This window comes from Carassius carassius, chromosome 33, assembly GCF_963082965.1.
Source record: "Carassius carassius chromosome 33, fCarCar2.1, whole genome shotgun sequence".
Lineage (NCBI taxonomy): Eukaryota > Metazoa > Chordata > Actinopteri > Cypriniformes > Cyprinidae > Carassius > Carassius carassius.
The window spans coordinates 13,949,585-13,965,551 of record NC_081787.1 but is presented as its reverse complement, the minus strand read 5'-3'; the positions used below and the strand labels follow the sequence as shown (position 1 = coordinate 13,965,551).

The window sequence follows — 15,967 nt, the reverse complement described above, 5'->3', positions numbered from 1 at the left end:
GTCTGTGCAATCTATAACTTTTATTTTTATAGATTTTGGAACGTAGAGATGCAGCAGCTTATTTTTGAGATTTGGGAGGCTCCTATTTTGTAATTCCACATCAGACAGTCCTGAAACGATGCAGCTGATTTTGTGTGAAGGTGTACTCTTAATCTGAGGTGAAAGTGGTCTGTGCAATCTATAACTTTTATTTTTATAGATTTTGGAACGTAGAGATGCAGCAGCTTATTTTTGAGATTTGGGAGGCTCCTATTTTGTAATTCCACATCAGACTGTTCTGAAACGATGCAGCTGACATTGTGGGATGGTGTACTCTCAATCTGAGGTGAAAGTGGTCTGTGCAATCTATAACTTTTATTTTTATAGATTTTTGAAAATAGAGGTGTAGCATCTCATTTATGATATTTGGGGGGCTCTTATTTTGTAATTCCACATCAGACAGTCCTGACACGATGCAGCTGATATTGTGGGAAGGTGTACTCTCAATCTGCGGTGAAAGTGGTCTGTGCAATCTATAACTTTTATTTTTATAGATTTTGGAACGTAGAGATGCAGCAGCTTATTTTTGAGATTTGGGAGGCTCCTATTTTGTAATTCCACATCAGACTGTTCTGAAACGATGCAGCTGACATTGTGGGATGGTGTACTCTCAATCTGAGGTGAAAGTGGCCTGTGCAATGTATAACTTTAATTTTTATAGATTTTTGAAAATAGAGGTGTAGCATCTCATTTATGATATTTGGGGGGGCTCTTATTTTGTAATTCCACATCAGACACTCCTGAAACGATGCAGCTGATATTGAGGGAAGGTGTACTCTCAATCTCAGGTGAAAGTGGCCTGTGCAATCTATAACTTTAATTTTTATAGATTTTTGAAAGGAGATACAGCAACTTATTTTTGAGATTTGGGAGGCTCCTATTTTGTAATTCCACATAAGACTGTTCTGAAACGATGCAGCTGACATTGTGGGATGGTGTACTCTCAATCTGAGGTGAAAGTGGCCTGTGCAATGAATAACATTAATTTTTATAGATTTTTGAAAATCGATGAAGCATCTCATTTATGATATTTGGGAGGCTTTTATTTTGTAATTACACATCAGACTGTCCTGAAACGATGCAGCTGACATTGTGGCAAGGTGTACTCTCAATCTGCGGTGAAAGTGGTCTGTGCAATCTATAACTTTTATTTTTATAGATTTTGGAATGTATAGATGCAGCAGCTTATTTTTGAGATTTGGGAGGCTCCTATTTTGTAATTCCACATCAGACAGTCCTGAAACGATGCAGCTGATTTTGTGTGAAGGTGTACTCTTAATCTGAGGTGAAAGTGGTCTTTGCAATCTATACATTTTTTAAATATACATTTTTGAAAATAGAGATGCAGCATCTCATTTATGAGATTTGGGAGGCTCTTATTTTGTAATTCCACATCAGACCGTCCTGAAACGATGCAGCTGACATTGTGGCAAGGTGTACTCTCAATCTGAGGTGAAAATGGCCTGTGCAATCTATAACGTTAATTTTTATAGATTTTTGAAAATAGAGGTGTAGCATCTCATTTATGATATTTGGGAGGCTTTTATTTTGTAATTACACATCAGACTGTCCTGAAACGATGCAGCTGACATTGTGGCAAGGTGTACTCTCAATCTGCGGTGAAAGTGGTCTGTGCAATATATAACTTTTATTTTTATAGATTTTGGAACGTAGAGATGCAGCAGCTTATTTTTGAGATTTGGGAGGCTCCTATTTTGTAATTACACATCAGACTGTTCTGAAACGATGCAGCTGACATTGTGGCATGGTGTACTCTCAATCTGAGGTGAAAGGGGCCTGTGCAATCTATAACTTTATTTTTTATAGATTTTTGAATGTAGAGATGCAGCATCTCATTTATGATATTTGGGGGGCTCTTATTCTGTAATTACACATCAGACTGTTCTGAAACGATGCAGCTGACATTGTGGCAAGGTGTACTCTCAATCTGCGGTGAAAGTGGTCTGTGCAATCTATAACTTTAATTTTTATAGATTTTTGAAAGGAGATACAGCAACTTATTTTTGAGATTTGGGAGGCTCCTATTTTGTAATTCCACATAAGACTGTTCTGAAACGATGCAGCTGACATTGTGGGATGGTGTACTCTCAATCTGAAGTGAAAGTGGCCTGTGCAATCTATAACTTTAATTTTTATAGATTTTTGGAATGTAGAGATGCAGCATCTCATTTATGATATTTGGGGGGGGGGGGGGCTCTTATTTTGTAATTACACATCAGACTGTCCTGAAACGATGCAGCTGCCTTTGTGGTAAGGTGTACTCTCAATCTGAGGTGGAAGAGGTCTGTGCAATGAATAACTTTAATTTTTATAGATTTTTGAAAATCGATGTAGCATCTCATTTATGATATTTGGGAGGCTTTTATTTTGTAATTACACATCAGACTGTCCTGAAACGATGCAGCTGACATTGTGGCAAGGTGTACTCTCAATCTGCGGTGAAAGTGGTCTGTGCAATCTATAACTTTTATTTTTATAGATTTTGGAAAATAGAGATGCAGCAGCTTATTTTTGAGATTTGGGAGGCTCCTATTTTGTAATTCCGCATCAGACTGTTCTGAAACGATGCAGCTGACATTGTGGCAAGGTGTACTCTCAATCTGCGGTGAAAGTTGTCTGTGCAATCTATAACTTTTATTTTTATAGAGTTTGGAACGTAGAGATGCAGCATCTCATTTATGATATTTGGGGGGCTGTTATTCTGTAATTACACATCAGACAGTCCTGAAACGATGCAGCTGACATTGTGGCAAGGTGTACTCTCAATCTGCGGTGAAAGTGGTCTGTGCAATCTATAACTTTTATTTTTACAGATTTTTGAAAGTAGGTGCAGCAGCTTATTTATGATATTTGGGAGGCTCTTATTTTGTAATTCCACATCAGACTGTTCTGAAACGATGCAGCTGACATTGTGGTAAGGTGTACTCTCAATCTGAGATGAAAGTCGTCTGTGCAATCTATAACTTTTATTTTTATAGATTTTTGAATGTAGATGCAGCAGCATGCAGCTGACACTGTACTTTCTGTCTGAGGTGGAACCAGTCTGTGCAATCTATAACTTTTATTTTTACAGATTTTTGAAAGTAGGTGCAGCAGCTTATTTATGATATTTGGGAGGCTCCTATTTTGTAATTCCACATCAGACTGTCCCAAAACGATGCAGCTGCGATTGTGGCAAGGTGTACTCTCAATCTGAGGTGAAAGTGGTCTGTGCAATCTATAACTTTTTTTAATATACATTTTTGAAAGTAGAGATGCAGCAGCTTATTTTTGAGATTTGGGAGGCTCCTATTTTGTAATTCCGCATCAGACTGTTCTGAAACAATGCAGCTGACATTGTGGCAAGTTGTACTCTCAATCTGAGGTGAAGGTGCCCTGTGCAATCTATAACTTTAATTTTTATAGATTTTTGAATGTAGAGATGCAGCATCTCATTTATGATATTTGGGGGGCTCTTATTCTGTAATTACACATCAGACTGTTCTGAAACGATGCAGCTGACATTGTGGTAAGGTGTACTCTCAATCTGAGATGAAAGTCGTCTGTGCAATCTATAACTTTTATTTTTATAGATTTTTGAATGTAGATGCAGCAGCATGCAGCTGACACTGTACTTTCTGTCTGAGGTGGAACCAGTCTGTGCATTCTAGAACTTTTATTTTTATAGCTTTTCGAATGTAGAGATGCAGCAAGCATATATTATTGTTCTTATTTTGTAATACGAGTATTAGAGGGTTTTTATATTTTGTTATTCAGCATCAGACAGTAACGGACTGTCTGTTGGGGGGGAAAGAGTAGCGTTCGCTGGAAGAGCACTGCATTCAGATCAGTTCTCTGACGGTATTACCATAATTTGCAGTTTATACGCGACCCTGGAAATAACGTGGCGGCTAGATTGACCGTGCTTTTCTACTTGGCGGCTGGCTTGACCGCAGTCGACAGGCGGAGCACCGAGCTCCGGAGAGAAAACCGTTAACACGGGAGGGGATGCGCGAGCAGAGAGCCTGTAGCCACCTAAACTTCACCGGCTCACGCTCATCAGTTGTGTTTTTATCGCATGACCGTCCGACCGAGAGGCGCACCATGGACCTGCAGGAGCCGCTCGCCGCTCGCCGCCTGGGGACTATGATCATCATGAGTCGCTTGCCGGGCAGCAGGACTTGAGACCTGCATTTGTTTTGTTTTTTTTTTCTGAAATTGCCGAAATTGTCCCTCATAGTACACCCAGAATTTCTTCCACTTCTATCACCTGGAATTGCTAAAACAACTATAACTAATCATGATGTGGAAAACGGGTCTGATTTTTCTGTGCTGGGGCTTGACGTCCGGGGAACTCCAGGACAGGCAATCTGGTGCTCCTGCTACTCCAGCGCGGAGGACTTTGGATTTTGGATTCGTGCCCCCCGGAGTTTACGATACCGTCGCCTATTACGAGCCAGGGGCCATTGGGATTTTATTTAACATGATGCACGCTTTCCTTTATGTGGTTCAGCCCAACCCGTTTCCTGAAGGTGAGCTCAGTCTTATGTTCTTGAACGTCTGAGCACCACGAGAAACCTCAAATCTCATATTTCTCCTCTCTTGATTATTAATTTGAATCAGGTGATTTTTATATACCCCAAATGCTTGCCATTTTTTCAACTACATCTACCATATCATGAGCAGGTAGACGCTTCAGGTGTGAGAGGTGTGAGGGCTAGAGCATGGTTGGTCTGCTGTTTTCTCCACCTCCACTGTGTTTGTCATTATTTGTTAAATCTTGAGATTATGTGACCCTGTGAGTCCCTGTCCTAAAGAGATAAAACACTGAGATAAAACAGCCTGCCACGGGTGGATATAACATGGTTCCTAGATGAATCCCAGCCATACACACCCATCCCAGATCATGGAGAACTTTACTAAACACATGATGAGTCGCATCAGGTGTTTGATTAGGGAGACATCCAAAAATGTGTACTATCGTGGGTCCTCCAGGATCAAGGTTGGGAACCGCTTTATCAAATATAGTAGCCACCAATATATATAGTAGATTTTGCTGTTGTACAGTACTTGTCATCACATACATTCTGTTTTGTATGTGCCCTTCTGTTTCCAGTGGTTATAAATCCTTAGTTTTTCTGCAGTGTGCTTGTTTCTCATCTAGTCATGATCCCCCTCTAGCAGCAGGTCAAATCATCCGTGCATCTGTCTTCTGAGCACAAGCAGCACTGGCGGCATTTTGTTTTCTTTTCTCCCCTTTTCCTTTTTTTCCCCTTTGATTCTCAAATAAAAATAGCTACAGCTGTAGCCTTTTGGCAAATTAATTAGAATGATAAAAAGCTCTCTGACAGGTCTCCAGTATGATAATTCAGTCCATTGTATTTGATTTGCAAGAAAGACAGCCATACAACTGCAACAGTCTCTCCACAAGCGCTTGATTTGTTCTCTGGGACTACATATGTTTGTGTCAGGCATAGAAGTAATTTCATAGCATGGATTTTTCAAGGAGTTTTCTTGAAATGATTTAAAGGGTTAGTTCACCAAAAAATAAAACTTGGCCCATAAATTACTCACCCTCAAATCATCCTAGGTGTTAAATGGTCTTTGATCTTTCAAGCTGTTTAATGGCACTCACCAGGTGTTGCAGTGCATCAGTCCAAAAGAAGTTAAATAAAAAGCACCCATTCATAGAAAAAAAAAGGGTCTCACATGGCTCTGGGGGTTGAACAAAGGCCCCATGTAGTGAATCAATGTGTTTTTGTAAGAAAAATATCAATATTCAAAACTTAATAATCACTTTAATCTATCTTGCGCCAACAGTTGTACATGGAAGCAGCTCCGGGCGGATGACGTATGTGGTCAGCTTTGTGCATGCGCCAGTGAGTCTCGTGAAAACCAACGTTTGTTAACAATAAAGGAAGCAAAGTTTCCTAACTTTAGCAAAGGACAACCAGTCTCCTCTCATCTTATATCGAAATCCTCTGACATTCTTCTTTACAAATCCTCGTTTTGTACTTCTAATTAGTGATCGTTGTTTTATTTTGATCTCTCCCCTGCGCTTCCACGTTCATCACTTCTGAGCTGCGCATGTGCAACGCTGACCTCCATACGTCATCTGCCCAGAACTGCTTCCGTGTACAACAGTGAGAGCAAGCTAGATTAAACTGACTATTACATTTTAAAAATTATTTTTCTTACAAAAACTCATCGATTCGCTACAGAAGGCCTTTGTTCACCCCACCCCCCAAAGCTGTGTGAAACACTTTTTATAAAGGATTAAGCCTGTGCGATATGGACAAAATCATGATTTCTATCATGATTTCTTTGATCAGTTTTGCAATTTTGATTTTAATCACTATTTTGACACACAGAGGCATGCTTTACAGTCATAAATGCATTCAGTGTGAATTAGAAATTTGATTTGAATATTTCCAAAAGAAAACCAATTAGAGCTTTATCAAAAAGTTGTAACCTGTCTCTAGAACAGATGTAAGGCAAAATAATCACTAAGTATAGGTGTTACAAAATGTCTAGACATATTGCCTCAGGTGTTGAAATAGATTTGTTGTGCCTGGTTTACATGTACTCTGTCTGCATTGCGTATACAGTATGTGTATGTGGTGCAGAAGCAGCTTGGACTCATTTTGCTTTCGCACAGGACGTGTTTGCAGTCCGCTCCTGATATGTTGCTGTTTATCACAAACACAACATTTATCCATTATTTTGATTTCAAATCCTAATGTTGTTTCTGAAAATGCTTTGTTAGCATTGTGATTCTATTTTATTACAGTACAGTAATACAATCTTTCATAGACATTCACATTTAAACTCAATAAATATAACCTCCACGAGTGCCATCTATTATTGCCTTGCGTGCAGTGCAAACGCTCTAATCCGTTAACATGGGCACGGAAAAAATACACACCGCATATGCACCACACATGGAGTGTGTGAACCTGGCGTTACATTTGTATGCCCCGTCTGTTCTGCTCTCACGAGTCGCGCTGCATTTAGACGTGCTGCGTTCTGATTGATTCGGATAGGATACTGCAGGAGGTCTGGGCAGCGGAAAATCATTCTATAAAGCGATTGAGAAATCGCACAAGCTCAAATTGTGATTATATGACGATTTTGATTAATCGTACAGCCCTGTTAAGGATGGGCACTTTTTATTGAACTTCTTTTGGACTGATGCACTGCAACACCTGCTGAATGCCATTGAACAGCTTGGAATATCAAAGACAATTTTTAATATAACTCCAACTGTATTTTTCTGAAAGAAGAAAGTCATATGCACCTAGGATGACTTGAGGGTGAGTAATATATAATTTTTTCGGGTGAACTAACTAACCCTTTAAGAAGCTGGTCAGAAATGCTCAAATCCTTTGATCCTTAAATCTGAATGGACCTTGATAAGTGAAAGAAAGGACAGTGGTGTGTGATTGTAACCCCCTCTCTTTTAAAAGAAACCGTGTCTTTAGACCTACGAAACTACTATTTGTAAGATCAAAGCACGCTGGGGGATGTTGGTTTTGTAATAGCCTATTAATTGCTCTGTTGGAAGGTCTCTAGTTTCAGAGTTATATTGCCTGGAATAAATTAGAGATCACTTAGAATGCTCTTTGTTCTCAGACATTGACCTAGCTGTCTGACTGCCACCTTCGGTCTCTTTATGTTCTCTGTGCGTCATGTTGTATCTCATTTTGCTCATCAAAGCAATTATTATTATTCATTTTTTTAGGTGAGGCATATGATTTCTGTAGCACCAGCAACAACAAAAATGAATGAATTTGTATTTTTTATAGAGATTTCAAAAAAATTTGCCATCTGCCACTGATTGCACAAACAGATATTACTGACCAAACTCGCACCATTGGTTGAGCCAATATTGCTGTGTCTAGACACTCAAAATCCAGAGTAATGATTATATAACAAATACATGGATTACTTTTAGTTTACATAATAAGTAGGGATATGATGAATTATTTTTTAGGGCTGGTAAGCGATTAAAATTCTTTAGTTAATTACATGATGTGGTGATTGATTAATCAAATAAATCGCACATCAAATTTGGAGAAATTACTTAATTTAATCAAAAGTAACTGTAAAGTCATTTATAATGTTACAGTATGATCTATTTTAATTTGAATCAATTATAAACTTTTATTTTTTTTACTTTTTATTTAATAAAAGAATCCTGAAAAAAATGTATCACCGTTTCCACAAAAATAGTAAGCAGGACAACTTTTTGTTGATGATAATAATAAGAAATGTTTCCTGAGCACCAAATCAGCAATGATTTCTGAAGGACCAGGTGGCACTGAAGACTAAAGTAATGGCTGCTGAAAATTCAGCTTTGTATCACAGGAATAAATTACATTTTTAAAATATATATTTTTTATAAGTAGAAAACAGTTATTTTAAATTGTAATAATGATTAATAGTATAACAGTTTTTCAGTATTTTTAATTAAAAAAATATAGCCTTGGTGAGTGAAGAGACTTATTTTAATAACATTAAAAATCATGCCGACCCCAAACTTTTGAAGTAATAATTTATTCTATTGTAATGTGAACACCCTCACAGTCCATATCAGGATATATGACAGAACCCAAAACTAGCAATGCAACTGATGAATTGACTCAGTCCATTTGAGGACGACACTTACAGTGGAAGCAGTTACGAGGGTAACATAACTGTATTCTAGTGAGTGTGTTTGAGTTTCTCCCATTGGCCTACATATGTCTGAATGCTGCAGTGTTAAATAATTTACACATATCCAATTGTTTCTGAGGGAAGTGCAGTGCTTTAGTAGATCTTAACAGAGCCTTGTTTAAGCACAGGACAACCAAGACAATTATACAGTACATTTTGCCCGGAAGTAGGTGAAAGTTGCTTGTACAGAGATTTTGGTGTTGTATAATTTAATATAGTCGAAGTGCAATTTTAAACTTGCAAATATTAACACCTTAAGTCTGATGTCCATGTCTGCCACATAGAATTGGTTCAGATCTGTGCCAGGAGGGCTGCTGAAGGATGGAGCACCAGTGTTGATTGCAGATGGCATCCTGTGTGGCATATCTGTGGGCCGCCAGCTTGTTGTGCTCCCCTTTGCTCCTCTACATCTCTAGAGGTAGCAACGCCACACTGGGGCTGAGGGGAAATTAGAAATTGCACTTTTTCCTCTCTCTGTTGCTCCCTTTCCCTTTCTCCTTACCCGATCTATTTCACTGTGAAACAGTTCATTGCTTGATCTCCATTCTTTTTCCTCCTTGACTCAACTCAACAAGCCCTGCCTTACATATTCATGTCTGAAACTCCTTAAAAGAATCATATTTAAAGGCTGTGGCTGTTATTTTTAGAGGTAGCATTAAAAAATCAATGAGCATAATTTATTCAATTCTGATGAACAACTTGTAACTTGGACATAAATCCAAATAAATAGAATATTTAATAGAATAGAATAGAATAGAATAGAATAGAGGGACTGTCAAAATATGAATTTGTAATGCAGTGTACACTAATAGCGGTATTCCAGACTATGATTGTTATTTTATAAGCAGCTGTGAAATATCTTCCACATATTTGAATGCAGAGTATTACTTCGGTTTGTGGAGGAAGCTGGAGATGTTGGCGCACATGTTCTCATGACTCCACCATGACTGTGGTGCTCCTGGGTCTGGCACATGTCACTGGATTTCATGAGGCACCTTCAACCCAACATGAGGGCCATGAGCTCCAGTAGCTTATATATTAATATTATTTTAGTAATGTTCTTAATAAAACACAAATTTTGTGGTGAGTATTGGCTGTTTCTTAAAATAATGTGAACTTTTTAGCATATTGGTGATAAATTGATATTTATTAATTGGAGGAGTTCAATATTTATTTTTGCAGGCTCATTACACCTTTTCTTACATTTAATTATATCTAGTTATTAGTTGCATAGCTAGTTAATTTAATATCTATATTTTAAATCTGTTTTTTGTTTTGTAAATCTTTTTTATTTTTTTATTATTCAATACATTGTTTTGACCTAAATTTACTTTTAGTTGCATTAAGAACATTTCATTTTTGTAGTGTTCTTTTTTTTTTTAATTGTTTTGTTTTTCAAATAAGTTTAGACAAAATTGTATACTATTTTAATATTGGTCATTTCTCAGTTAACGGCCATAACATGAAAACAATATCAGCCAAAAATTTTATTATCAGTACAATGTCAATTTTTTTGGGATGGGTTTTTATATCTTTTTTTTTTATTTTTATCATATATACATTTTAGAGTGGCCTTTTATTGTGGCCAGCCTAAGATTACACTTACATTAATCCAGATGTATTTGAAAATGGCGTTTTTGCTTTAAAACGCTCTCCGTCCACACTAGTGTTTTCAAGCTTTTTGCAAATTTTGTCTCATCCACACTGAAATTCGCTTACTGCGCATGCGTAAAGCCTCAAAAAAGCTCACTGCAGATGATACACACGGAACAGACTTGATACCTTTTTATGCAGTTCCTCTGACAGGATTACCATGTCACACACACTCACAATTGTTTGTCTGATCTAAAACGCAACTACCCTCATGTTTTGCCACAAATAGTGATTGCTAGTAAATTTGCTTTCACCTTTGCAGGACTGTAATATAAAGAGTGTACAAATTAACACATCTGTAGCAATAGTGTGAAAGTGCATAGTACGTAACATGCATAATACCAGTATAAACATGGATATCTATTGGTATAATATGCATCACATTTGTGTCATCGTTTTCCAAAGCCTCCATTTTCAAAGTCCACACTACAACATGAAAACAGCATTTTAAAATGTATCCACTTTGGAGAGCGTTTGCAAAAAGCTCAGGTTTCCTTGACTAAAAATGCAGTCTCGGTTTGGATAGAAGGCAAAAATGGAGAGAAATAAATGCGTTTTCAAACGAAAACGAATTAGTGTCGACAAGGCCTAAGGCACACCTGTGCAATAAACATGCTGTCTAATCAGCATCTTGATATGCCACACCTGGAAGGTGGATGGATTATATCGGCAAAGGAGAAGTGCTCATTTAGACAGATTTGTGAACAATATTTGAGAGAAATAGGCCTTTTGTGTACACAGAAAAAGTCTTAGACCTCTGAGTTCAGCTCATGAAAAATGGTGGCAAAAACAAAAGTGTTGCGTAATTTTGTTCTGTGTGTGTTTAAGAGTAGGACTGGGCGATAAAATAACAATAAATAAAGATATTTGTCTCTCAAAAGAAAGAGTCGACTCTGATCTGCCTTAACGAGTCATCATATTTTCTAATCTTCTGCTTGTTACCTATATACATCACAAGGAAACACATTTGCATAATCCTGCCCACAAAATACGATAATGCTGACCTGTCCACAAACACTTCTGCTAATTAGTTTGTTTACGTAATGTCAAGAAGATGCTCTGTTTTGTGTAGTGAAAGCAAGTTTGTTTTGTTTTCAAAAGATGATGATGTGAATACATCACATAAAGTACCAAATACAACATTTAAAATTACCACTGAGAAACATCCTGATCAAGTCATGCTTACGCTGGAGGTTTCTGTTGAGTGACTGCATCATTCTTGGACTCTGGCTTGAATTGATAAGGTAATATTGAGGTAATTTTTGTAAGCTTATAGCATCATTGTTTACAAGTAATCCTCCGGAGCAAAAGAAGAATTATGATAATGAGTGTTTTGTTTCCAACACGCATTGTATACTGAAACACCAATCACAACTTGACTTGGCACAACAGACTTGGCTAGCTGACCAATCAGAGCAGAGTATGCTCTGGTATGTATGGAAGGGAGGGGTTTACAGACCTTAAGCCCAACTGTTTTGAACGAATCGTTTTGAAATAATTGAAAAAGGATTCTAGTATTAAATGTAAATTCTGATAAAATTACAATGTTTTCTAATCGTTGATGCATTTAAACCTGTTTTAGAAGACTCCAACACAATATTAGGACACTTTGAAATACCATATGACCTGCTCTTTAAAGTCAGATGAAACCACTATCAAACAGGAGAAACACGGTCCGCACTGAAGGCTTTTTAATCTACAAATCGCCATCATTTTCCATGTATTTACTATTGTAAGACTAACTGCAAAATGGTATTGTGGCAGAAATGTTGGATATTAAAATTGTATTATTCTTGTTAATGTAAACATTGAATGTATTAAAGGAGTAATGGATTTTAATTCCAGCATTTTTGTGATTTAAGCTATATCGTTCTGTATAAGCTGTATCATTTAGACTACTGTTTTTCAAATACCTAGTAGTTACGTGTTTACCATGGCATTGAGTTTCTCTGTGTGTGGTTTTAACTGTTATCATGATGTAAATGTATGCTACAATGGAAGACCAAGGGTTAATTTAAAAAAAACTCAAAATAATTAAATTTCACCATTATAAAGGTTTTTACGATTTTTACAGATGTTACTGTTTAAGATAATAAACATAATTTTACATCTGCATCCTAACTGTCAGATGTACATTTCTAAGAGACAAAAATGTAATATGAATATTACACTGAAAACCCTAATAAGTTGACTGAACTAAATTGATTGAGTAAACTCGTTGCCTCAATTTAATTGAGTAATGGAGTCTCCCAAAACTTACATATTTAAGTTTATTTAACTTGACGCTTTTGTAGACTCTACCTAAATCACTCAGAGGTTTTAAATGTTGATACTTGATTCATTTGAAGTCACCATTGTGGTGGAAAGTGTTTGGTTTAGTTGGGATCTTGGTCCAGTTGCTGCTGGGTTGGTGTATTTTAAAACGCTGTTTTTGTGGTGAAAAAAAGACAAATTTAAATGAGCTCAGGTGTTATCAGATGTTTTTTGTTGATGAGAAAGTCATCACATAATACGTATTTGAGATCATAAAATAAGTTTTGTTTGATATTTTTAACAGGCACCAAGAGCAAAATACTTATTTTGAAGATGGACAAAATGAATGCATTTGAAATATTTTGAGTAAAAGAATCAAGTACTCACACACACAGACTTCTAGATTTAGCATATGCATCACAACAACGGTGACAAACAAAAGAGCTCCATAGCACAAACTCATCCTTATTTTACAGCCTTTTTTGTTCTGATTGTCACCATTGATGTGATGCATATCCAAAATCTTGATGTCTGTTTGTGACGATGTGATCTGTTTTCAAAAAGTAAGTACATTATTTTATCTACTAGGTTTCTATCCATAAAAGTTAATCCACAGTTGCAGCAATACATTTTATTTTAACTTGTCACCATTACAAGCAAGATGTGCATGTCTGATCTCAACTCTCATTGCCACAATAACAGTGTTTTACAACACACAAGTTACAGCAGCAAGAGACAAGCTAACACCAATAAAGAGCTGATGACACCTAAGCTCATTTAAGTTTGTCTTTCTTCGCCACAAAAACAGTGTTTTAAAATACACTGTTACAGCAGCAAAAGACAAGCTTACACAAGAAGTAACTGGACCAAGATCCCAACTAAACCAAACACTTTCCACCACAATGGTGACTTCAAATGTATAAAGTATCAACATTTAAACCTCTGTTAATTCTCAATAAGAGCATCTCCAGATGTCTGACAGAAATAAAGTCACAGAAAACCTTGTAAGGAGGATCTGTGAACGTCTATATCGGACGTACAGAAGACATTTTTAAAAAGACATCATAAAATATTCTGCCTCCTCAGTGGACATCTTTTCAACGTCTGCAAAGACATAAAAAGATGTCCACTGGACGTAACTTTGCCCAATGGATTAGGTTGATGTTAAAATACGCAAACATAGTAATTTTTTGTTAAGTTTACTCAAAAAAGCGCTAGCGATAAGTTGCCTTATTTTTTTAAGTTGACACAACTTTTTTTTTTACAGTGCAGTATAGGGTTTACTGTATTTTCATAAATATTGTGACATTTTGTCAAAAGGTCAAAGTTTAAATATGCTGTTATTTGTTTTACTTCAGTGTGCAAAAAGTGTGCGGTCAAAAATAAGAACATAATTTTCTGTTAAATTTACATGTTGAGTTAACTTAAAGTTATAAGTACACTTGAAATTAATACCAAGTTAAGTGAACATAATCGTTTAAGTTCATTAAATAAGCACCACGTTTGGTGAACTGAGTGATTTAAGTACAATCTACAAAACCGTCAAGTTAAATAAACTTAAATATGTAAGTTTTGGGAAACTCCATTACTCAATTAAATTGAGGCAACGAGTTTACTCAATCAATTTAGTTCAGTCAACTTATTAGGGTTTTCTACAAAAGCGTCAAGTTAAATAAACTTAAATATGTAAGTTTTGGAAGACTCCATTACTCAATTAAATTGAGGCAACGAGTTTACTCAATCAATTTAGTTCAGTCAACTTATTAGGGTTTCCAGTGTATTGGTTTAACAAGTTAAGTAGTAACGTTAGCTGCCATGTTCTTTCTCTCAAAGGAAAACGATTGGGCCACTTCATCAAATACTATAAGTTGTCGTTTCAATAATCATACCATATCAAAATCACGTACCACAAGGATAACATATTTCACTAGTAGAAATCATGCAAAACAACTTTATATCTACATAACTTTACTCACCTAACATAATACACTAAAAAAAAAAACGTCATCTTGAAATGTAGTTCAGCAAACCAAACAGACCAAAAGGACGAATTTTGTAATCCACCAATCAGTGCTTTTGTTCTCTTGTTGCTAGGCAGAATTCCTCCCATGGCCAATTACATTAAAGGAAGAACAGAGTGACGTTGAGTTTTTCCAAAGGATTACTCATGATTTTGAGCTCACAACACTTGAAATCTTAAGTTTATGCATTTTGAAGGTAAATTAGTTAAATTAACTCATATTTTTAAGTGGCAGGGCCAAAACGCAAAATTTTAAGTAATGTTTAGTCAACATTACTTGATTTTTTAAGTCAAGACAACATTAGGGTTTACAGTGTACAGGCTACACTACAAACTGTGCTGAAGATAGACATCATAAAAGTCAGGCAGCACAAACCTGTTTGATGAAACGATCTATTGAAACAATATCACTCATTAGAACATGCAGAAACTAAGATTTTTTTTTTCCTCTATCAAAAATAAAAGACTTAGTGATTATTATGTTCTGACCATAAAGAGTAGTTTAAAACCACAACTAACTAAATTATTTTAATATTAAATATTTTTGATAGCAAATTAGGCTAAATATTTTACAAATAGTTCCAGCTACCAACTGATGTTGGACACATTTGACCATGTTGACTCTTGCAGTTTTCAACCCAAAAATAAATAAACTGTATTTTTAAGTATGCAGAATCTTTTTGGACGTGCTAGCTGCTTAAACTCTCTGGTCCTGGCTTAGTTGTTATAAGCATGTCACCCCAAAAGGGTTATTTGCGGTATCTATGTAGTCCTTTATCTGAGAGCTGGGCTCTGCTGCAGATACGCTCCTGTCTGGATGTGCTTAAGCTGCAGGGCTTGTAGCTGCTCTAAATCTTGCCTTACTGTGCTGTAGATAGACGCATACATCCACACACACTCAATCACCTTTGGTGAGCTTTACCTGAGGTTCTGGTTGGCAGCTGATTCAAAAGACCACTTTAAAAGGATTTCAAGCTGTCTGTGGCTGTTGAGCCACATTGACAGTCTTGGCTATAGACATCTCTAGTGTGCATCTTCAAGACTACGTAGATAGATTCAAGATTACGTAATGATGACCAGGTCATAATGTTGGCTACTTGACAGATCAACCATAGCTGTCTTACAGTGACATAACACATCTAACAACCATGCTAAGTTATATATAGACTATTGTAATGGGTAAACCAGGCATTATTACTTTAAGTGACTTTACACAGTCTCTAAAATTATGAGACTATTTTGGCTAAAAATAACAATTATAAAAGTAATTATGAATTCATAATTGAG

At 36.5% G+C, this 15,967-nt stretch overlaps 1 protein-coding gene across 10 annotated transcripts in view; it reads left to right on the top strand.

Moving 5' to 3' along the window:
* The first annotated feature begins 4,099 nt into the window (after nucleotides 1–4,099).
* The window catches only part of LOC132113788 (prominin-1-A), a 64,708-nt gene continuing 52,840 nt past the window's right edge, over nucleotides 4,100–15,967 (top strand). For 7 of the 10 annotated variants that reach the window (XM_059521787.1, XM_059521782.1, XM_059521780.1 and 4 more), the window contains exon 1: nucleotides 4,100–4,571. In XM_059521787.1, the coding sequence (XP_059377770.1) occupies nucleotides 4,340–4,571 (232 nt within the window). In that variant the 5' untranslated portion in view covers nucleotides 4,100–4,339. The remainder of the gene's footprint in view (nucleotides 4,572–15,967) is intronic. The other 3 variants (XM_059521788.1, XM_059521781.1, XM_059521784.1) reach the window with 1 other exon arrangement.